The 24,202-nt window shown below is 49.5% G+C and overlaps 1 protein-coding gene across 1 annotated transcript; it reads right to left on the reverse strand.

The window, feature by feature from the left end:
* Positions 1-1,635: 1,635 nt before the first annotated feature.
* Positions 1,636-22,572, reverse strand: PCCB (propionyl-CoA carboxylase subunit beta). The gene is made up of 15 exons (XM_050328122.1): positions 22,376-22,572; positions 20,594-20,713; positions 19,882-19,950; positions 18,651-18,707; positions 15,960-16,073; positions 14,420-14,530; positions 14,004-14,112; positions 12,966-13,086; positions 9,978-10,059; positions 8,057-8,180; positions 6,741-6,848; positions 3,970-4,070; positions 2,783-2,881; positions 2,502-2,595; positions 1,636-1,888 (listed from the first exon to the last, which is right to left on the reverse strand). The coding sequence occupies exons 1-15, from the start codon at positions 22,568-22,570 to the stop codon at positions 1,767-1,769; spliced, it is 1,626 nt and encodes a 541-aa protein (XP_050184079.1). The 5' UTR covers positions 22,571-22,572; the 3' UTR covers positions 1,636-1,766.
* Between the last annotated feature and the right edge of the window lie 1,630 nt (positions 22,573-24,202).

Here is a 24,202-nt window from a genome sequence, read left to right on the forward strand (position 1 = left end):
AGTTATGCTCAGCTCCTGCTGCCCTGGAGAACACAGTAAGTAACCTGCCTTGTGCCCAGTTCAGGGGCTGCTCACTGCTGCAAGGATTTTATGCTGTGCCTCTTGTTTTTGTAGGTGACTGCTATTCAAGATCTGCAGTAGCTAGGCCAGAGCAGCTTTCCAGCCTGTTTCCAACATGTTGTGCTGGAAGAACAACTGCTTGGAAATGAAGAGATCAAATCCAAACTGCTGTGCTGGCCAAGGGACTGGAGAGGATGGAGGCTGTGGCACCAGTGAGGTCAGGAAACAACTAACCAAGCTGCACTTTTCTCTCTGTGCAAGACCACGGGGTTTCTCAATGAGTGTCTCCTCCTGACCCTGGGCAGGCTGGAGGAGCTCTGTGTGTATTGCTTCCCTTCCCACAGCTGCTGCTTCTAAACCTGGCACAGCTACCAGCCTCTCTCAGCTTTGCCTCTAAATAAATCTTCCTGGGCCTTACAAGCCCTTAGAAAAACTGAAGCTCTCACGGGTAAGTGAGCCCTCCTACCATGGCAATGGCACCAGGACAGGAGCAGTTCAGCTGGCCTTCCCCTGGTGGTGGGGCTGGCTCTGTTCCCTGGGGCAAAGTCTGTGTGCTCAGGTACCTTCGTGCAGCTCCTTAAATGTGCTGCAGCCAGGACAGCCAGTGTGTCTGGAACCTGAGTGTGCTGCCTCCAAGGCGTCCAAAAACCTGTGGAGCTGGGACTCAGACCTGAAATGCTCATTTGGAACTGTGCTTTTAGGTGGTTTTTAGTTGTTGCCTTTTTTTCCCCCCAGATGCAGGCTCCAAGCTCCACAGCTGCACTCCCTGCATTTACCTGGGAAGAGATGCTCCCTGGGAAGTGGCCATCCTGCCTCTCTGCTCCTTCAGGCCCATGTTGGGAGTGAACAGCAGCAGCTCCATGTGCAGGTAGGGCAGTTGTCTACCAGTGCATCCCTGAGGTCACTCCAGGCCCTGCTGTGCCTGCAGCTGGAGCAGCAGGGCTGAGGGTGACAGTGGCTGCTCCTCACTGCCTTTGGGGCTGGGGGTCAAATGCAGCTTCTGCTGAGCAGAGCGAGCCCAGGGCTGAGCTGAGCCAACACCCACTGCAAGTCTGGCAGATAATCACACAAGAATGAGGCCTCTGGAGGCCTCTGTTCCAGCCTGTGCTGAGGGAGAAGGATTTTCATGTCCCACCAGCACTGCCCTTTGTTGTTGCTTGCCCTTCAGGAGGGGGCTGGCTGCACCTTCTCTGTACCTCCCACCTGTGCCCCAGCCTGCAGCTCTGAGACCCACCTGAGAGCTGGCCTGGAAAAGCTGCACCTCAGACAGTCTGGCAGAGGAACACAACAGGTTAGTCTGGGATCCTGCAAGCCAGGCTCAGGATTCCCGAGTCTGTGGTGCAGGCAGGTGGAGTCAGACTCCAAAGATGCACGTGGAGCTACACTTGAATGCACAGGGGCCCAGCCTGTCACTCAGCTCTGCCTGAGCCACCTCAGGGCCTACGGAATGAGGGAGTCGAGGGAATGTTTGACCTTGAGCAATTAGTAACAGCTCATCTGCAGCAGGCATGGCTGGGGCTGTTGATTATTAACAACCAAAAGGCTTTAGAGAGGTGAACTGGTCAGACCTCAGAATTAAATGAAATATATACTATGATTTATTGATGGTTATCAGCCAAATCAAACCCAAATATTTCAACTGCCAGGCAGACCTCCATTAACAAGAGAGTGCCAAGGCTCCCAGCAGGGCCAGCCCCTCCTCACCCTCACAGAGGGATATTGGCATGTTTCTTCCAGGGACTGGCCTGGGATTTACTGGCCAGCACATCCAGGTCGTGGCAGATGCGCCTGCGGGTGGTGGAAGGCTGGATGATGTCATCAACAAACCCTGGAAAAATGGAAACAAGGAGAAACCAACCTGAGCGATCAGGAAGGGTTTGCCTCTCAGCCTTCTGACCTAGGCTGTAACAGAAATTAGCAAAATAAAAACAATCTTTGGAGTAAATTTAGAGGTTACAAATTAACTTCAGATTGCCTGGAAAGGAACTATTCCTGCGTCAATAATTTTTAAATTTTAAATTTTAATTTGCAGTTACTACTGCAAAGCTAGAGGTCAAAACAGTGGAAAATTTTGCTCCAGAGAGTCCTGGAGAACATAACTGAACTGGACCCTGTCCCTGTCTTCAGGCCACTGCTCTGCATTCCAGGGCTGTCAAACAGACTGGAAGAGCACCTGTGCTACAGAGGAAAAGCTGTGAGATGCTTTCTACTGTCTGCAAAATTGAAAATGCACTTTTCAGAGCAGTCCCCACTTTTGACCAGGCTCTTTCTGGCTGAAGATGTGTGTTGTGACTAGATGTGTTTGTCCTTCACATGCACAAGCTGTGGTTATGCATCACCTTTCTGACTCAGGTCTCACTTGTTCATTAGCAAAAATTTTCCTTACAAGCTGCGTGCATTGGGAGACCCGAGCAGGGGACACAGTGGGGAGATATCCATACCTCTCATGGCAGCAGGAAAGGGGTTTGCAAACTTATCCACGTACTCCTGCTCTGCGTCAGCCTCCTTTCCTCTGAAGATGATCTGCACAGCGCCCTGGAACAGCATGGGCAGGTCAGGCCATCCCTCCGCCTGCAGTGCCAGGAGCCCCAGCTCTCACCAGCCCCTGCCCACCACGCCGGGCTGCTGCAGAGCAGGTCCCACATCCCCTGTCCCCGGGGTCCCTCGGTGGTGCTGGGAGGGCACTGGTGGCTGCACCTGCCATGAGGGTGGCCGGGCTCACCTTGGCTCCCATCACGGCCACCTCGGCCGTGGGCCAGGCGTAGTTCGCGTCTCCTCTCAGGTGCTTGGAGCTCATCACGTCGTAGGCACCGCCATAGGCCTGGAATGAAACCAGGGATTCAGTGCTGGGACGAGATCTCACAGCAGCAACAGCCAGTGCTCCTCCTGCAGCTTCTGCCAGGCCAGAGACAAGAACTGGGGCTGAACTTGACCTGCCAGAGAGCACGAGCATCCCCACTGTGCTGCAGCAACCTCCTGAACTGCACACCTCTCCCCCAGTGCCCCGAGGGGGCAGGAAGGGGGCTGCTGGTCACCAGGAGCACTGTCTGTGGCAGGCACAGAGGGGTCAGTGTGTATCTGACCCGCAAGCCTCGACCTGCACACGCATTCACACCAAGCAGTCCGGGTGCCTCTGGAATTCCCTGGCCAGGGAATGCAGCACTCAGCTCTGCAGTGTTCCACTCTGCAACTGGAAGTGCTCCAGGCAGCAGTGATGAACACACTGCAGAACTGCAGAACAACCTGCAGTGCAGTCCCTGGCAGGGCAGGGCTGACAGGCATGGCGTGGGAACACTAGGAACAATCAGAGAAGGCAGAGAGAAAAGGAAAGTTCTTTTTCCTTTTCGCCATGATAAGCCAAGAGCCTCTCAGTAAAATGAGCAGGAGGAAAAAAGTGAGTGGGGAAAAGACTAATCCTGTAAGGACCCAGAGCTTATGGAGCATGGTGTCAGGTACCTTACAGACAGACAGGAAGAAATGAGGAAGAGTGGCAGGAGGCTGTGGAGGAAGAGGCACCACATGAGGGTTAAACCTGCGAGACAGCAGAGGAGAGATGCAGTCAGTGCTGGGGTTGCAGGGGGACGCTGAAGGGGCAGGAGGAGGGAAAGCAGATTTGCTGTGTGCAGATGGTGTGTCCTCAGCAAGACAGGCCCAGTGACATGGGACAGTCCTGAGTCAAGGCATTCCAGGGAGAAAGCAGGGCAGAAACAGGAGGTTTCAGAGGGGTGCAGAGACAAGAGGAAAGAACTGAGGTCTGAGAATAGAAGAAATGGGCTCTCGTACCCTGACACAAAGAGGTGTTCCCAGGTGGGCAGACGGAGATGGGACAGACAAAGCTCCATGTAACTAAAACTGCTACTGGTAGAAACAGGAACTCTGGAAGAAATCCATGGAATTATCCCAACTTACCTTCCTGGTGATGACAGTGATTTTGGGCACAGTTGCTTCTGCAAAGGCAAACAGCAGTTTGGCACCGTGCCGGATGATCCCACCGTACTCTTGAGCTGTGCCTACAAAGGACAAATACTTATTTCACTCCAGGGAGTTCACAAAACCCCATCATCCATCACCAGCAGCAAACCTGGCCCCACCACAGCCTTGTGAACATCTTGGAGGAGGTAAGACCAGGCAGTGTCCTCTGTAAGATACTGAGCAACTCTGAGAAGTCTCTGACCAAGAGCAGCACCTGTTGGTGTGTCAGGACACAAAGCAACACTCACCAGATGTGCCTCCCTAGGAACAAAATACAGCATTTTCCAGGCTCCACATGTGACCAGCAGTGGGAAACAGTCTAGGTTCACTGCTGGTCATCCTTCAGGCCAGCCCCAGTTGATGGTCCTTAAAGACAGAGGGATTCTCTGCAGGGATTCTCACAGCAGGTGCTTCTGGAGAAGGGTCATGGGCAGCAAACAGGACTGTAAGTCATCCATGTGTCCCAAACACAGGCCACCTGACTGCATTGGAATCAGCAATCCTCTGGAACTTACTTCTGGGATTTCTGAATTTCAGACCACTGGGGGTAACTCTACAATCCATCTCCAGCAGTTTAATCCACCAATGGGCTTTTGCTTCAGCACATGAGAAACCTGCTAAGAGTACCTGGGATCACCTAATAGATGTGGGGCGTTTCATGAAGAATTTTAAGTGGAAGTTCTTTGGTGATACTCAGTAACTTACCTGGTTGTCTGTTTGGTGGCTTGACTCTAATGCTTTCCCCCAAGAGTGATTTCAGGGTCTGGTAATTTCTGCCTACACTTCCCAGTTGTTTCTTGCCTTTCCCTGCAGCCAGTGGGACCTGCCTGGGCACAGTTGGGACACTCAGGGGCTGGGGAGCACTTGCAGACCTCGGGTTCTAATTCACATCTAGAACAGCCTCAAACACTCAAACCGCTTCAAGATCATTCAGTTATTTGAATTAGTTGCTCTGGCACCCGTGACGAGTTAACATAAACTCTTTTCTAGACACAGATTCAGTCCCAAACTTGTTCTGAATATGTGTTTTTATCCAGCCACAGGTTATAGACACCTTAAAAGTCATCACACCTATGAAACTGGGGACTGTTCAGGTGTGTGGGTCAGTGAGACTGAGATGTTCACTGCACCACCAAAAGCCAGTGTGACAGATCCTTTCTTCTTCTGTACTGAACAGGGAGGTGGGATGATGCCACCCTCAGAATTTGTTACTTAATTTGAGATTTCTGATGCTAATAATGGGTCAAGTTTGCCAAATTCCTTAAAATGCAACAACTTAGGATCACAGTCAAGCCTAAGGTCTCCTCCCTTTAGCTTTCTCTGTGTCATTTTTCTCTCTTTATCTACTTTCAAACCAATGTACTATTACGCAGTATTAAGTTACTACTTTTAATCAGCTGTATGGAAATAACTTGTGCCTGGGTTCCAAGTGTGGATTCCTGTGGTGTCCCCTGAAGTGAACCAAGCTGGTGCCTGGCCAGGTCAGAGGAGGAAGGTGAGGCTACAGGGGCCCCTCATGGTTAAAACTTGCCAACTCCAAAGAGTTAAAGCAGGAACTGCAATGCTGGCCAGGGACATTTCAGTGCTGTGATGGCTGGAGAGCCTCGAGTTGAGCCATAGTTTATGCAGCAGCACTAACGCTGACTGCATCCTGTAGCGTGTCTGTTCCTCTCACAGCCTGTTTCCTGAGGGGTCATGTTAACACTTCCTGCTCCCAGAGCCTGTGCTGAAAGCAGGCTCAGTGCAGCCCTGTCCTTCCCGAGGCACCTGCAGCCTCTAAACCACAGGCATTTTTAGCTGAGAAGGGCCTTGGAGCACCAGAGAACCTCTCAGAGATGCCCAGGGGGGCTGTGGGTAACAATCAGTGGCAACAAGAACATCCTTTGCCCCCACAGCTCCATCCTGTCACACCTCTGGGCAGCACCTGAGGCATTTTCTCCTGCTGCAGCAAAGCCCGGACAGCAACATGTGCCAGTGTTAGCTGAGTAACTCCAGCGCTGAGCAGAAGTGGGAATGGTGCCACAGCTGCCCCTGCTCCCTGCTCTGGACCAGCAGTGCCAGCTCTCACCTCCTTCTGCCCCAGGGCTCAGGACAGGGTGCTGGGCTGCCTTCCCTGACCCTGGAGCAGCCACAGCCTGTGTTGGGCCTTCTGCTGCCACAGTGTCCAGCACAGAGCTGTGGGACTCAGCATCTGAACACACAGCTGAGCACTCAGAGGGGCCTGGAGTCCCCTCAGAATGCAGAAATCAGTGTAACCTCCACACCACTTGTGCCAGGACAGCATCTCCAGGCAGTGCAGTTGTTCACCTTGGACAGGCCACAGTCACAGCTCTGACAGCAGGACAGGGCTTTCCAGAGCAGGATATCCCCTCGTGTGGCCTTGGCAAACTGATCATCCCCGTGTCCCCATCAGGCTGCTGGAGATTCCAGTATTCACTGTGTGACCTGTCCCTCTCCCGAGGTAACTCTGTGCTGTGATCCCGGAGCACGGTGACAGTAGCAGGACAGTCGGGCATCATTTCATTTGCGTGCAATTTCTGGCACATTTCACCATCCTCTGTGATGATTCTGGTATTTAGAATACAGAGTTCCTGTCCCAAAGAGTGGGATTTGAAAACCTGCTTATTAAGTCTACCACAGTCAAGGTTTTCTCCCAGTTCTTCAGATGTGTTTTTAGCCCTAAGAGGGCCCTGCAGGGCAGGGCTTACCTGGCAGGAATCCAGGAACATCCACAAATGTGAGCAGGGGGATGTTGAAGGCGTCACAGAACCGAACAAAGCGGGCCCCCTTCACAGAGGAATTTATGTCTAAGCACCCTGAAGTTCAGAGCACAGAGAAAGGTGTTATCAATGACCTGCAGGAATTCAAGGCAACTCAAAAATCACACTGTTTTAGCTGTATTGTATTCTGGGAAAAAAAGGAAAGGTTTATCTGGAGGTAGTGTGGAGATAATGTGCCTGAAGTGTCCCTGGTTTAGAACTAAGATTACAGAACAAGCTCCATTCAAGGCTGAGTTCATTTTTCTAACCCCTGTGCACAAAGACTTTCTGTCCCAAAACAGAGCAGTTTAATTACAATCTTGTAATTTAAAATATTTTTTCTGTAATTTTCTCTTCATCGGTCTTCTTTAGATCAGTCATACTGAAAGGTTACAGAGTTCCCCATTAAAAAAACCAAAACATTAAACAGTCCAATAATATTTTGAGAAAGGCCAGCATTTTTGCTAAACATGCTGCAAAGTTTCTGTTCTGTTTCAGTGCCATTTAGAATTATATTATGCACAATTATATTAAACCAAAAAACCATTTTAGTATAAAAGCATCTATGTGAAACATAGTTGTTAAAATTGAGAATATCAAGTGAAGATTAAATTAATATTAAAACCTTCTCTTGGATCTTGAGAGGCATATCTTGTAAGGGTAACAAAGGAATGAAACATCATACTGGGTCATCTGATTTTCCCAAACACAAAGGCACAGGAATTAAAACCAAGGAGAGAACCATAAAGTTCTGACTGGAGAAGGTCACTCACAGGAATTACTGAGTTAAAGAGACCAAGCAAAGCCCCTGGACAGTTTAAAAGGGTGATCTTTACAGCTACACATTGTACCTTCACATCTATACCATCTGGGGTCAGGAGCCCCACACCTGAGTGTCTGAAGGCTTTGCACTGTTCTGGCTACAGGGAGATAACAAAAGAACTCTCCTCAGCCCACGGAGGAGTTTTTGGGATTTTAGTGCTGTGGAAGGAAGGGGGCAGTTCCCAGGTCATGGTTAATCCAGTGACGAGCAGGTTGCTCTTCCACCCCCTGTGTGTGTGCTGGATGCAGCACTCTGATTACCTGGGAGTGAGATCCCCTCGCTCTCACAGCTCCCAGGGAGATTCAGGACAAAGTGGTGGAAAAGCCCTGAGAAGGAGCGGAACAGCACACAACCCAAACAAAGCCCAGAGCCAGATCCCCTTCCACAGCACAGGACAGACAGAGGCACAGGCACTGCAGGCAGTCTCACACTGCTCTCTGACCTGATGCCACCTTGGGTTGGTTGCCCACTATCCCAACAGTCCGTCCATTCATCCTGGCAAATCCAACCACGATGTTCTTGGCGTAGGATGGCATGATCTCGAAGAATTCCCTCTCATCTACAATCTGCAGGGAGAGAGTCAGGCAGAGCCTTATGAGGACAGGCAGATGTGTATCAATACACAGGCAAACACTGTCACCTTAGGATGGGAACTGTTAAACCATTTCAGAACTTGCACAATTTTGAAAGAAAGAAAGGGATGGAGGAAACTTTTTAGTCTTTGCAGCCTGTGTGCCAGGAATTAACTAGTCCTGCCCTTCCCTGAGAGAACATCTGTATGCCTTTTTCCTAGCTTACAACAAACTAAAACTTCAAATCCGATGTTAAGAACTTCCTTCTCACATCTCAGTGGCAGACTTAAAGAACAATTTCCAGTGATGAAACGGCACCTCATGGAGCTCAGAAGCTGCCTGTGCCCCAGTCCATGTAATCCCCCTCTGCACACCTGTGGAGGTTGCACTTCTCTCGGGGGCTGGAGTTGGGTGTGTGCCCTGCCCAGTGACATCCCCGTGCACAGAGCACACCCACAGAGACCACACGATGCGCGGAGCAGCAGCGACACCTACACACGGCTGCTCCCTCGGCATTCCCCATCCCAGCTGTGCCCACACGCTGCAGTCTGCCAGTCAGCTCCTTTGCCTCAGCCTCAGAAAAGCTGTGGAAAATGTGTTTCTTTCCTTAATACTACTCAAAATGTCTGGGAAGGTTTGGGGTTCTTTTCCTAATTCACTTAAGGACTTTTGTAAATGCCACCTTTTATCTTTCAGTACACGTAGTGCTGAAACTCTGGAAGAATCCAGAGATTAAAAACGCCCTGAGCTTGCTTTCTGCACTAAAATGAGTAAATGCAGCCAGTTACAGACTGACTGTGCTGGCTGAATGCACAGTGGGGAGAGACAGTCAAAGCAAAGAGAAACTGTAAAGGTCCCACAAACACAGCTGATGAGCTGCCCGTGGCAGTCCTGGCTCCAGCAGCCCCCTGGGAACCCTAGATCATCTGCTGCTCAGCATCCCAGCAGAAGAAGAAGCAGCTGGGAATTTTAATATTCAGAATTTGGACTCAGGGTGCTCTACAGGGGCTGTAACAGCTTCAGGTGATAAAACTTCATTTACAACCCTGTTCTCTGCCCAGTGTTTACAATGGATTGAGTTGTTAGACCTGGGAAAGTGAAGTACTTGAAATTAGGCAAGAGAATTACTAGCATTGCCTGTGCTGCTTTAATAAAACCTGTTACTTACACACTGGTTTTCAGATTGTTAAAAAAATTGTAGGATGTTCCTTCCCTGCCCCCTCCCAGGAGAGCTGCCCCGCTTAGTGAAACACCAGCTCAGGAGTTTCCACGTGCTTGACTGGTAATTTAAACAAATAAATACATATTCTAGTACTGTGTGTGCACAAAACTGTCTCTCAGCATAACCAGGGAAGGGTAAATTCTCGCAGGCACTCTGTGTAGTTTATTACTTTTATAAAAGAGTGCCAGAATTCAAGACAGACAGAACAGGGTGCAGGGAGGCACAGTGACAGAATTCAAGGGGAAGGGGGCTTCAACCCCAGAGAGAAAACTGAACTACAGCCTCCTCCCTCTGCACAGCCGTGCATGCAGCACCAGGTGTATCCTGACAACAAACCTCAGGATTCCTTTCATTTGGTAAAATCTTTTGTTTCATGTGTTCAAATCTGTTTCCCCTGCAGTTTTTTTTGTCCCTTCACTCATGGCTATTAACAGGTACCAACAGCCACTTGTGAAGACTAAAATAAATAAATGACAGTGTGCCTGTTCAGGGCCACTCTGCTGGTTTCTGACAGCCATTCAGCCCCAGAATACAACCCCTGCACTCTGCCCCCAGCCCTGCAAACTCACAGAGTGGATGATGTCCAGCATGTCGTAGGCTTTGGTGGATTCAATCGGCACCACGGTGTCCAGCTCGGGAACCAGGCGGTCACTGCGGAGGGGAGGGAGGGAGCCACGTTATCCCAGAGCAGATGGACACAGGACCAAAAGCTGGGGGGCTGTGGGGCTGCAGGGGGCACTGGTGGCCTGTGGGACACGGCCATGGCACAGGGGGTGGCAGCACCAGTGTCAGGGCAGGAGGGCAGAGCCTGCTGAGCTGAGGGGCAGCCCCAGGTCTCCTTCCCAGTCCTGATCTGCAGACCGGGAGTGCACACTGACCCTCCCTGCCCTGCTGGCACCTCCTGAGCCAAGGACACCTCTCCATGCTCACTGCCTGGCCTCCCAGCATTCCTGGATGGGAACACATTCCATGTCATGGCTGCATTCAAACATCTGGGCTATTACTGCCCTCAGCAGTGACACACTTCACCTGCAGCTCCCTGTCACAGCCACGGCATCACTTCCCTCCTCCCTTGCTCCCAGTACCTGCAGCACTGGCAGTCCCTGGGCTTTGGATTCACTCACAGTCCTAATGGGGGGGGGCAGTTTTTAGGAGCCACCACTGAGGCTTCAGGGATCAGCATATTGGTGCTATTCCATAAAAACTCTGATCCGTGTTTGTTACAAATGGTGTTCCTGTGGAGTTCCTGCTGAATAACTGTTGTAACAATGCCATGATCCAGTGCCTTTAGAACAGGACAGCACAAGGCTCTGGACACCCAATTTAAAACTGAAGGAAGGGATCTGCAGTTGGTCAAAATCAGCCAAAAAAACTCTTACTGCAGCCCCATGGGTGTGTCTGTGCTTCTCAGACCCACGGGGTGAGAGGCACAGCCCTTGCTGGGAGGGGAAGAGATCCAGCTATTAATGGAATAAAGGGGACAGCAACACTTCGAGTGCATATAAAAACCCCTTAATCTGATGAAATTAAACTGACTTTAACAGACTAAACCCCAACCTACAAAAAACTCTAAAACTTCCTTGTCCATAAAGTAGATAGGGATGTGCCTCAGATTCTGCCCACAGGATAAGCAAAGTGGGAAAATTAAATTAGTGCCTCCATAAATTCACAGTGCTGCTGGCTGCTGAGGGAAATTTTAACAGCATTAAAATAAGTAACCATCATCAAAATGAAGACATTATCCAGGATACCACGTTTGAAAATCTCCTCCAAACCATCATGGACAGAGGACACCTGGAGCTCGATGCTGCAGTCACTGGGGTGGAGCACTGGGCCCCTTACAGATCCCACAGCAGGGAGGAAGGAACTGCTGCTCCTCATCAAAGCCTGTCAGAGCCTCACCCACAGGGACATTGGGTTCCTTCAGTGCTCTTGGTTACCACAAATTGGCAATAACCTCCTCCAGAAATTCAGATTTTTACACATGCAGGTAAAAATCACACCACGGAACACACCAAATGCACTGAACCAGAACCCTCCAAAGGGAGGGGACATTCACCACTACACAACTTGCCTCTGGAAGGAACTTCCACCCCTTTAGAACCCAGGGCACTGACAACAAAAACTCCACCAACACAAGTTTCAGCAGCCAAGAGTGACATTTTTCAACACCAAAAAGAACTTGCCTACCTAGAGGGACAAACAAACACACCAAACAGCCCCACCAGCCTCAGGACTTCACACTGAAGACAAAGGTAGGTTACATTTGATTTGCATAATTTGTGGCAAGTTTTTGTGGTGTGAAAATGATGCAATAAGAAAGCAATTCCCTCTAGAGAAATGGGCTGGAGCAGCTTAAGGATCAAACACCATCAATCCCAAGCATAAGGAGTCTATTAAGATGTCAGCATGTCCAGATGAAATAATACCAGTCTATGCATTAGGACCACAAATGGGAGAAATATTGGAGATGCTGCTGTAAAAACAGGAAATTTAGCAATTAGATCTGTCTTCACATGTATAAAGGCTACTAAATTGAAGTTCTTAGTACAAATGGTATTTATTATTCTGTGATCCTCCAACAGTGTATCAAGCTGTCTCCCTTACGAAATAATGAGCTAATCTCTTATACACTGGTAGCTATAACATAACTGGCAGCTTCTCACAAGAAAATAATCTGCCTGTTATACAGTCCCTTGATTTTAAAAATGGACTGTTGTTTCTATAATGAAATAAAATACCATAATCAAGTCTATAGAGAGTGATTATCCAAGTACAGCTTGTTGAATGCTTAGAAAGACCATGATAACCTCAGATAACCCCCCAGACTTAACAAATAATACAAGAAATTTACTTTGGTTTGTCACTATCAAATCAAAACAATCTTAGAGTTTAAAGATCAACACCTTGGAAAAATGTATGACCAGTAATTAATTGACTTGTCTGATCATGCTCTAAAAGCAACTGGTGAATTTATTTATCCAAAAGGGAACAAAGTGTTTCAGGTACCAGTGCAGTGATCTGTAAACTCACCCAAAACCATCTCCCCAAACAAACTGTTGCAGAGACGCTGAAAAGCACCATGAGGCATGAAGAGAAATAACCTTCCTGACTCCCAGGTTGAAATATTTGTGCATGTAAGGCCACAGGACACATCACACACATGTGAGGAACTGAGCGGGGCAGACTGAGGTGCCAGTCCCATACAGGAGAGAGGCACAGTTCTGAAGGGCTCCCTGTGGGAAGGGCTGAACTGGGTGTGTACCCAGACCTGGGGTCAAAATGCTTTTCCTCCCCTGCCAGTCTCTGTCCCCTCAGTGTCCCATGTCCCTCCAGCTCCTGGAAAAAATCCCCTGATAAAAGTTCAGACGGTCCCCTCGGGAAGGTCTTTCCTGTGTTACGTTGTCCCCTGCACCACGAGTCCGAGACGAGGCCCTGGCACACAAAGCTTTCTGGCTCCTTGCTGCTTCCCCACACAGCCAGGCACACAGCACCCGTCTCTGCAGCCCTGGGGCCAGAGGAGCCCTGCAATGGGGTGTGCAGAGCCGGGCTCTCACCTGGGATCGTGGCACTCGCACACCGGGGCCGGGTCACGGTTGCTCAGAGGTAAATAATTGAAGAACTCTCGCAGGTTGAGCAGAGCATCGATGTCGTTCTCGAAGGCTCTGTGGGCAACTCCTGCACAGAAACAGTAAAGCAGGTTTGGAAATGACTGTGCAAGGTTTTCCTTTTCAAATATATATCAATAAAGATACAAAGAAGCAACAGCAGAAATCTTTAAACCTAAGCCATGAACAATTGGGAGCCTTAAGCCACCAAATCTGAGCAGCTAAAAATACCCAGAAAATGTGTGGCTATATCAGACTTCCTCTGTAACAGGTCTGGATTGTTGATCTCATGTTTAAAATAATGTGAAGTGGTTTATCAGCTGTCACAGCCTAGCTGGGTCCAGCCTTCTGGAGTTCTGTTCAGGTTACTGTGCTGCACTGGAGCACCACAATTTATTTTACAATGGCTGGATCTGGGCAGCATCTGCGTGTTTGGTTTTGGTTCATCATCAGCTCAGTTCACACAGAATTTGAGATCCCAGTCATTTGAGCCCTGAGAAGATTCATGACTCAGAGTTTTCCCAGAGGGACAAAATGAGGAAAAGAAGTGCTCCATCTCACACTGGAGATGGAGTTAACATTTGGAGTTAAGCAGTTCAATCAATCACTCTGTGAGCAAACAAGGGACTGTGGAGAACCTTTCAACTCATGCAAATTTCTGGAGAATGACCAAAAAAAAACCCCACCCCAGGCCAGCTTTGCTAAGCCCTGCCCTTTGACAGATTTCCCACTGGTAGGATCTTCTGTGAATTTGCTACTTTTTCTTCCAAATCCCAGACCTCTCCCATACTCCCACTTTTCCTGTTTAGTGTTCCATTACTAAAACAGACCCTCAAGAGAGCCACGTACAGAGTAAGAACTTGTGCTTAAGCAGAGCTTTATCACTTCACACTGATCTGCATGAGCCAATCAGCAGTTTAGCCAGAACTCCTCTGTGAATTCATTACTGTGAATAAATGAGCCTGTTAAGGAAGCCCCAGCTCTCACCAGACACAGCAGTGTGTGTCTTAGCACCCCCGAGCTGCTCCTGGGTGACATCTTCATTGGTGACAGACTTCACAACATCAGGGCCGGTGATGAACAGGTAGGATGTGTCCTGGGCAGGGGGAAAAGCAGAAACACACAGGGAATGCAAGAGCCAAGGCTGCAAAAGCCCTAGGGGAACAGCCACAGTCTCTAGAGACTTTCCCCAGAATAAGAGCAGAAACAGAGGGAAAGTTTCTTAGAAGTCCTGCATTACATTAAAATCCTCAAGTTGTTTGGGAAAGTATTTCTTGCCTTTTCATGCAAAATAAACTTAATCCAAAGCAGGAGACCATCTCAAAAAACACCCTTTCCTGCGTGGTGTTTGTGCCTGACCAGGCCACCAGCAGCAGGTCCTGGCACAGCATCTCCACCCTTACCTTGACCATGAATGTGAAATCAGTTAAGGCAGGGGAATACACAGCTCCACCAGCACAGGGACCCATGATGAGGGAGATCTGGGGAACCACCCCAGAACACAGAACATTTCTCTGCAATAGGAAAGAAAGACATCTAGTTTTACCAGCAAAGTGCATCTTTATATCTGTGCCCAGAGTCTGCAGGAATTCACAGTCATAAACGGGATTGGTTTATTTCCTGGGAGACAAATATCTGGAGGCAATGCCTTGATGCAAGTAGAACCCAAATGATTTTGTTGCTTCTGTTTTGCTTCTTTCTGTTCCCATGCAGATGATTTCTTACACCATGCAATGACTGCAAAGGGAGATGGAATGAGTGACCTCAACAGATGCTGCCAGGGCAAACACTGGACTGGAGAGAAGTTGATGTCCCTGAAATCTGAATGTGATCAGGGACAGACAGAAGCTTTACTGACCAACTGTGGCAAAGGTTCCTGCACCAGCTCAAGCGTGCACTGAGGTGAACTGGTGCTGCCCAACACAGATGGTGCGGTGTCCAAAAACACCTCCTGCCCTGCTCACTGCTCAGCTGGACCACAGCTGGCCTTGTGACTGCTCCTCCCAGACTGACTGTCAACAGCTGACTTCCCCCTCCACCTGCTCACAGTTCTCCTGAAAGCACAGCCAGAGCAATGATGTGTGGATAAGCACATAAAATAATGTCAGCACGGGGGGTAAAGAGCGGCAGCGTGTCCAGAGGAAAAATTCTTGCATTAGCCACAAAAAATCCTGTAGGAACATAAAACTTTCACCAGTCTGATCAACACTGGACATCCCCCACCAGCAACGCTAACACTACACTGCCCATTTCTTTGAACAGAAGCCTCTGACTTGCAGCCCTTTTGCCCCCCCACACTGACCTACCATCTTGATAGAACAGGCACTTGCTACTTCTGATCTCAGCTCCTCAAGTTTTTTTCAAGTGCATAGTGTTTGATTTACTCTGAGTCCCTCTTTCTGCAGTGGAAATCCTCCCCCTTTTAACCAACTGAAAACAAATCTGCTGTGTGGAACCGTTCCCATATCTGCACTGCAGGGGAGACACAGGGACAGCTGCAGGGGGTCACAGCCCCCTAACAAAACCCTGAATTATGGTGCCCACCTTTCTCAAGCACATAAACGTTCAAAGACATTCCATCCTAATACAGGCAATTGATAATTTAGGTGTAAACTAAAAAGTTAAACAGTTGTTCGTGATTTTTGCCCAATTAATCAAATTGCCTGTTCTTTCTCTCTCCTGACACAGCTCCCAGAAAGCCTTTCCTTGGACCACAGAGCTCTGCAGGGCTCAGCATCACCCCTGTTTAACACATGGACCTGAGCAGCACAGTGATCTGCCCAAAGCCAAGAGAAGAACCAAGGTCTGGATCTCACAAGCTGCTTTAGCCACTGGCTGGAACAGAACGATAACCTAAAGTTTCCTTACAAACAGGTTCAAGCAGGGACAGACTGTCCATCCCTGTGGGTGCCAAGCTCCCTGGCCACCCAGCAGCCCACTCACCAGAAATATGTCTGCATAGCCTGCCAAGGACTCCACTCCCTCCTGGATCCGGGCCCCTCCGGAGTCATTCAGCCCAATCACGGGGGCTCCCACCATGGCAGCCTGATCCATGATCTGGGGATGGACACAAACTCCCGGTTACTGACCCCAAAGCAACAAACCTCAGAATGTGAAACCCCTAGAAAAAAAAACCAAAAACACACGTGCCAGAATTTGAAGTGCCTGCTCAGCTTCTCCTTTATTCACGTTAACTGTCAGTCTCCAACTCTCCCTGAAGTTCATGTTTGGCCTCAGTCAGACTGGAGGTGACAAGACACGCAGTGAATCCGTCCCAGGACCTTTAATATTTCTGTGCCTTGCCAGTCGTGCACCTCCACACTCAGCACTGGGTTTGGATGAGGCACAGTTGGACACTGCTCTGTGAGTGACAGTCACAGGAGCTGGACCAGAGAGGGCCAATCCATCTCTGTTCACAGGGGGCCTGCACTGCACCTTAACCGCCCCCTCATCCACGTCTAATCTGATCCTACAAGTTTATTGCAGTGGTGATGTGTAATCTCCTAAGCACTATATTCTAATGCTTGATTATCCCTCTTACAAGTTCTTTGGGAAGACTAAACTAAATCTTTGCTCTGGAAATTCAGAAACATTCCATTTCTTTGACACACAGCAGTGAGGGAGAGCAGTTAACTCCTCCCTGGCCTGCACCTTGGGGAACATTCAAAAATCCCAAGTCTTCATATTCCCCTTCACATTTCCAGGCCAAGCACCATCCACTCACTCACACTGATCTATCATTTTGGTTACTTGCCTTAAGATCATAAACAATACTCCAAACAGAGGCTTAAGTGGGAGGACTGAATTCCTTACATTCCTTGCATAAACTATTCCTGATTATTGGATTCCAGTGAGATGTTTACCATTTTGATAACACTACATCACTAGCACATTATGTTAAGATCTGTTTCAACTTCAAGCTCTGCTTTAGCTCCTAAATAACCTTCTGTAAAAGCCCACATGGTCAGTCAACCCCCATTTTGCATTTCCAAGTTGCTTTTCCCTGCCCAGTATTGGCCCTTTCAACCACTGCTACAAACTGTATCCTATTTCAGACAATCTTTAACTTACTAGGAGTTTTACAATTCCAGTCCTGTCTTTCAGAGTGCTTGTAGCATCAGCCTTGAATTTTATATTGCCTAGAAACACAGAAACCACACTAAGTCCCACCCAAGTCACTAATGCCCAAAATTCCAGCCTGAACATGGTTCTACAGTGGTTAGTTCCTACATGCTGTCACTCTGTGGAAAACAGGGGCTCTTGCTGCTCTGTATCCTAATGTCTGCCTAAAAGCTGAAATATCACAGAATGGCTTCACAATTCAAATGTAATCCCACATTTCCAACAGATCCATGTGGACTGCAAGCCGTCTGTGAGCCAAGACTGCCCTCATTTGCTGATGGGGACATTGCACAGGGTGTGAGCCAATGCCTTATTAAAATCATTGGAGCTGACATGTATTGCTTCCTCCTAGAAAGCCTGTTGTCCTGGTACAGCAGATTAGTGCAACAAGTTCACTGACACTTTGTGCTGTTTCCCAAGAACTTCTTTATGGATTATTTCTTTATTTCAAGGCTTTTCTAGACACTGAAGTTCGTCCTGAAGCACACAAAGACTGAGGCCCAGAGCAACTGATGAATCCAGAGCCTTCAGACTCTGGGGGCCACCACTGACACTGATGCTCAGCAGGAACAGCACCAAGCAGCAAGGACTCACACTTCTCCCTAGTTCTATGATCAGCACTCTCCCTGCTGCTTTAGAAATAAGAGATCAAAGAAAACAACGGAACACATCCCATTCCTGTACCATCCCATCCCTTCCTAATGCAGACACTCAAAGCTCCCACGTGAAAGGATAATTTAAATCTTTCCCAATATTAAGTCTTGGTAAAGCCAAGCTGTTCTTATCTAGGCCAAAGTCTTTGTTTTTTCAATTTCTACACCCCTCACTGCTGAGGAGCCTATGCCAAAAAGTAGTTATTTCCACAGGAGAAAAGGCTTTGTGCACCAAAATCCTTGTTTCTGATTCCACAGCACAAAAACTCAGGAAGCTTTCCCAGCCCACAGCACTCAACACTCAGGCCTGAATAAGTTCTTGTGTCCCCAGCCCTGGGATTCCAACAGCAGCTTTTCCAGGGAGACAAGCAGTCAAACAGGAATAAATAGCCACAAGTGCCTGATAACAGCAGCTCTGAGGATCAAGGTGACCTCTAAGTTGTAAAAATGTTTATCTCCAGACTGTTTACTTGTCACATTTGCTTTTTATAAATATTGTAGCTTCCCCATCCCACTGTTTATAGGAAAAAGCTGCTCCCAAGTCATTCCACGACCCTCCAGTAATGACTAGTTAATTTATATTTGTACTTGGCAAGTCTCTCCTCTTTTGCAGCACACCTTAATTCCAGCACAGTGTGTGTTACCTGGAAAAGCTCTCTTACCCTGGAAAAGCTTCCCAAGGATACCTTTCTGCCCTCCTGAAGTTCACACCTGAACTGACAGAGGCACAGGCATGGTCAGGCTGCCATGGCACACACCAGAGTCAGTCACAAACACTGTCACCCAACTCATTATCACAACAAGACTGAAAAGGGGACGCTGACAATTTTTTGGGTTATTTTCGCCAGGGAAGTGTTACCTTGCAGATCTTCTGGGCATGAGCTCCAGATAAACTGCCTCCAAACACAGTAAAATCCTGGAGGAAAAGGAAACTTTCAGATTAGGAAAAGAATCACTTCAGTAGAATGCTGTCAAACACTGCAAGTAACCAACACAGTCCTGCAGTGCTCTGTATTTGGTGTGCTGCCCCAAAATAAGCAACTCCCTCAGTGCAGCCTGTAGATCAACCCAGGGCAATCCAACCCTCCTTTAACAAAATAATAAAAACCTGACCATGTGTCACCATTCTGCATTCAGGAGTTATGTCAAGAGCTGATTATTCTTTTAGGGGGGCTCCAGGGGCTGTGTCAGCCAACACTGACTGTGGTGCTACCCTAGGCCTGGGCTTCAAGATCTCTATCTAACGAGCAACACGAGGCCCTGGACAATCCAGAAGGAAAAGGGGACATTTACACCTCCTGGCACCAAAAGAGCCCAGAGCCAACCCGTGGTGAGGTTCTCTGATGCATTCCCACTGAGTCTTATTCTCAAAGAAGCCTCAAAAGCACAAAACAGCTCAACTATTACTAGCAGCTGAACCAAAAAGGAGCATCTCAGGCGGCAGCTCAATTTGGATGGGAAAAGGTCTTTAAATATAAATATAAAAAGATGGGGTATATCAGGAAGGGGCACTTTTAAATGCTTTTAATATAAAACCCGCCCTCTCGTGTGCCTATAAAACCCAGGTTTGTGTTAGGCCCCTCTCTGAAGTTCAGGCCCACACCACAGTGTCCCTCCTTGGGAGAGCCACACAGCCAGGACGAAACAGGCAGGGTGCAGACTGGCTCCAAGGTCACACAGCAACAGCCACTGTGGCCATGAGGGCAAGCAGAACAAAGGCTACTTTGTGGCCCAGAACAGAGCAGCACTTACCAATGACCCGAAAGAAAGCCTTTCTTTCACAGTGGTAACACTAACCAAGATAGGTCCCTACCTCTCATGTTTCCTCTAAAATATTTTTATTTTACTATAAAAGTTATACTTTAACATAAAAAGTGTATTTGATCTATTTGTAAGCTGTCCACCACAAGCTTTTTTGGTTCTTCTCATCTGAGGGTGCCCTTCTTCCTCCCACAGGATATCAGGTCTAGCTTATTAGATCTGAGGTCTGGCTTATGCTTACAGGTAGCAAACAAGTGCATTGCTACAAGGCCACACTGAACTAATGTGACTTTATTTCAAAGGATATATAACCAGCAGTAAAGCCATACCTGGCTGAAGACATAGGCCAGCCTGCCATTGATCCGCCCCCGGCCTGTCACCACACTGTCTCCAGGGTACTGCAGAGAGAGCAACTCCAAATGACCAACAGGAACAGCGAGGCACCAGTGATGTCCACTAAACACCCCACAAACTCATCCTCAGCCAAAGCAAAGACTGGCCCCCCGAGAGGACTGGTCTTTCATGTTTGCAGTGGGGGTTCCAGCCCTGAGAAGGAAAACTAGAAGTAATATCATATTTGGTGTGTATCAGTGTAAAGATCTGTGAATTTAGCAGTTTCCCTTCAAATTTCAGCACATCTGGAGTCAAGGCAAATAACGTCCTTAGAGACAGGACGCACCTCTTATTAGGACCTGATGTTTTTGAAAGAATAGACACAGCACATAAATCTTTGAGGTTCTGATGAAGGATAAAAGACAAACCTGGAAAGGTCAAAAAATATAATTACAGTCACTCAAATGTGAACCCTATAGGTGACCTTGCAAAAAAAGGACCAAGTTTAAACAACAGAGAAGTAAACTATGCAAGTTCTTAAATGGAAACTGAAAGTAATTAAAGCAAATTTGCAAAACAAATTTGTAAATAAAAAGAAAACAAAACAAATAAAAGAAACTGCCCATGAATAGAATAGCCTACTTTCAACCAGTGGGCTGGCTGCACACCATGGGACACTGTAACAAAAGTTACAGGAGATAAAAGTACCTTATTCTTACTAGAGTCCATCCCAAAGTCAGCACATCTGTGTTCCACAAACATGTCATATTCATCAAAGCTGTCGGGGTCCAAGAGCAGCAGAATTCGTTCCCTTGCTGTCAGCTTTCCCTGAAACAGAGCAAGCAACAATTAACAGAGCCATCAGGTGGTTCTGGCTGTTTGTTGACCCCCAGCAGATACAATTTAATCAAACAGAGCCTCACTTATCTGCTACATCGGGCCCATTAAGCAACTGCAGGCCCCCAAAGCTGGAAATGGCCTATATAGTGATTATCCTCCTCAAAAACAAACATAATGCAAGCCAGACTCTGAAAAGAAGGCTGACTGTTGGAGCAGCACCACCACAGGAGAAAGGAAACAATCTCAGAGACTTTTCAACAAGATATGAAAGCATCACAGCTATTTTTGCCTACACATTTAAATGCTGCTATTAAGGCCTTTGTTCTATTAACCACAGAGCCCTTCCACAGCTAAACCAGTTCTTCCCAACAGCTCAGGGCTCAATTCACCATGCTCCATATTGGACTGCAGTGAGCGAGAGGAAAAGGGAAGTATGACAGCCTGCAGGGATCTCCTGACAAAACCCTCTTGTGCTGTTTGCTGCTGGACACTGCTATGGGCAAAAGCAGGGCAAGGGCCAAGAACCCCATGAATTGAGCAGATGTGCACATCCCTGCCACTCAGTGCCACGCAGTAATAAATGACTGCACAGTTCTTCATATCTTATATCTTCACCTTCCAGCAAAGTTATTTCCAACACGGTTAAGCATCTGTCTGCAAAGGGAGGGCACCTGGATTGTCTTCCTCAGGGGATGGTGTGACTCTGCACCAACAGGACATTAAAACACAGCTCAGGCTCTCTACAAAAACATCTGACTAGTGGGCCAAAATATTCATGAAAACCAGCAAAGGCAGGAAAGCCCAAGGTGAACCATAAATCTAATTTATATAAAACATAAGCTGTTTGAGAGCCCTAGACAAGCAGAAACACCTGTTTAGTGTGTGTCAGTGTCCTGGACGTAACTCAGTGAGCATGAACTCTCTTCAAATGTTGTGTATGTGAGAGGGAAACTGCTGACCGACTGACCACTGACTGATCCTTCATGGGAATGGCCATTCCCACCTCCTTAGTGCCTACAAGTCATTGTGATACCACTGGGGTCTTGCACCAAACCCAAACGGTATCCCAGCAAGGAACAATGAACACAAATAGGAAACTTCTGTTGTCAGCACTGCCCACATTCTGAACAGAGGCAGGAGACTAAAGACCCAGCTGTTGTCATCACTCCCATCTGCCTTTACCTTATTTCCACTCCTCTACTATTTGCTCTCATCTCTCCGAAGATCAGCTTAGATCTGTAAGAGCAGTGTAAAGATGGAACCGTGCTGGATGGTGATTCCAAACCCTGGGCAGTGTTAAGCTGGAAATTACCATCCCACGACAGGCCGGGTCCGCTAATCTCCCCATCCCACCCCCCCACCCCCCCCACAAATTACAGAGCACCCTGAGGTAAAGGCACTACTACCAGAATTGTTCTTTTTGCTGCCCGGGCTTCCAGGCACTGCAATGTCTGACACCGCCTGAGCAAAGCTCCCCAAAAAGGGGCCTCTGCAGCTGCCCCGAGGGTCCCCAGCACGGAGCGGCCCGGCCAGGACGCGGGGACACCGCTGCTGCCTGTCCCGGGACAGGGGGGACACTGTTCCCTGGCAGCACCGCTCCCTGCCGTGCCGGGCACTGAGGGGGCACGGTCCCGCCTGCCCGCGTCTCACCCGCTTGTGCTGGGCGTCGATGCGGGCCTGGCCGCCGCCGAGCAGCGCGGCGCGGCGCTTCTCCTCGATGCGCTGGGGCACGGGGGGCGGGCGGGCCCCCGAGGCGGCCCGGGACAGGCACAGGGACACGGACACGGACACGGACACGGGCAGGGCCGGCCCCGCCGCCCGGAACAGCGCCCTCACCGCCGCCATGGCCGGGCACAGCCGAGCGGCGCCTGCGCGCCCGCCCCGCCGGCCCGGCCCACACGGGCAGGGCCGGGCACAAACACGGCTCCGGCCCCACAGGCGGCCCCGCTTACAGACACGGCCCCGGCCGCGCTCCAGAGACACGGCTTGGACACGGCCTTGGGCACAGACGCGACCCCGGCCCCGCTCCGCCTTCCGGTGCGGGGGCCGCGGCTCCGGGAACTCCGGGCCCCGCGTAGGCCCGTACCGAGCCCAGCCCTCCTCGGCCGGGCCGTTCATCGCTGTTGTCATCGCGCAGACAAAACAACGTGAAAATGTTTCAGCTTTCGTCCCTTTCCCGTGTGTGTGGAGGAGAGGCCGTTGTGGCATTTCACGAGTGGGGACAGCAAGCAGAGGTGTTTGCCCGCAAGATTAGCGGTCCCCTCTCTCTCTTCCCAGCGCCAGAAAGGTTCGATCACGAAAACAGTCGCTGTGACACGCTCGCTGCGAGCGACCGCCGCCTCCCAGGAACAGGCGCTCTGGCTCCTGTCCCTGCACACCCGCGTAGGGCCCAGGCCAGCACAGAGCCGCGAGCAGGGGGCGGGCCGGGGGCTGGGGAATACGCAGTGCTCCCTGCAGGGATCCGCAATCCACACATCTGATGTCATCGCTCCAGCCTGCGAGCAGCCACCTGTGCTCGGAGCATTGTTCCACCTCCGACACGCGGCCCGCCGTTCCGGCAGGGCCAGGGGAGTACTGCCCGACGTGTCCGTGCACTGAGCGCGGCACACGAACACGGCCCTGCAGATACCACAAGGGATAGGCTGAGGAACCTCCCAGAATGGGAATTCTTGGATTACGCAGCAAATCCAAGCTGCCGTACAGTAACTCGTTTTGGAAGGGCTCTCGGGCTCCAGTCCAGCCTCCTACTCACAACACACACAGCATGGAATTCATACCAGTTTTTCAGGGCTTTGTCAGTTGGGTTTAAAAGTCTGCAGGGCCAGAGGCTGGCACACCTTTCCCCAGTCCTGGTTTCAGAGCCTGGCTGGCCCCATAGGGAAACTGATTCCCCTCCTACCCCTCCTACTCATTACCAACCTGCCCTGTTCCACCTGGGGACAGCTGCCCTTGTGGTCTGACTACATCCTCCAGTCAGAGGAGTTAGTGAGGGGACACAAATGGGCTCTCCAGTGCCAGAAAGCAGCTATTGGGGTGTCCCCAAGTCATAGAATCATAGAATCGACCATGTAGGGAAAGATCTCCAAGATCATCAAGCCCAACCCTTGATCCAACCCCACGGTGGTTCCCAGACCATGGCACTGATGCCACATCCAGTCTCACCTTAAACACCTCCAGGGATGGTGACTCCACCTCCTCCCTGGGCAGCCCATTCCAGTGTCTGATCACTCTCTGTAAAAAATATTTTCCTAAAATACAACCTAAACCTCCCCTGGCACAGCTGAAGACAGAGCCCTCTTGTCCTACTTCCTGGGAGAAGAGCCGAACCCCCACCTGGCTACAACCTCCTGTCAGGGAGTTAGTTGCAGAGTGATGAGGTCTCCCCTGATCCTCCTCTTCTCCAGGCTCAACAACCCCAGCTCCCTCAGCCTCTCCCCACAGCACTTGTGCTCCAGTCCCTTCCCCAGCCTCGTTGCT

Source organism: Myiozetetes cayanensis, unplaced genomic scaffold (assembly GCF_022539395.1).
Source record: "Myiozetetes cayanensis isolate MyiCay16 unplaced genomic scaffold, myiCay2020 scf36, whole genome shotgun sequence".
In the NCBI taxonomy this organism is placed as follows: domain Eukaryota; kingdom Metazoa; phylum Chordata; class Aves; order Passeriformes; family Tyrannidae; genus Myiozetetes; species Myiozetetes cayanensis.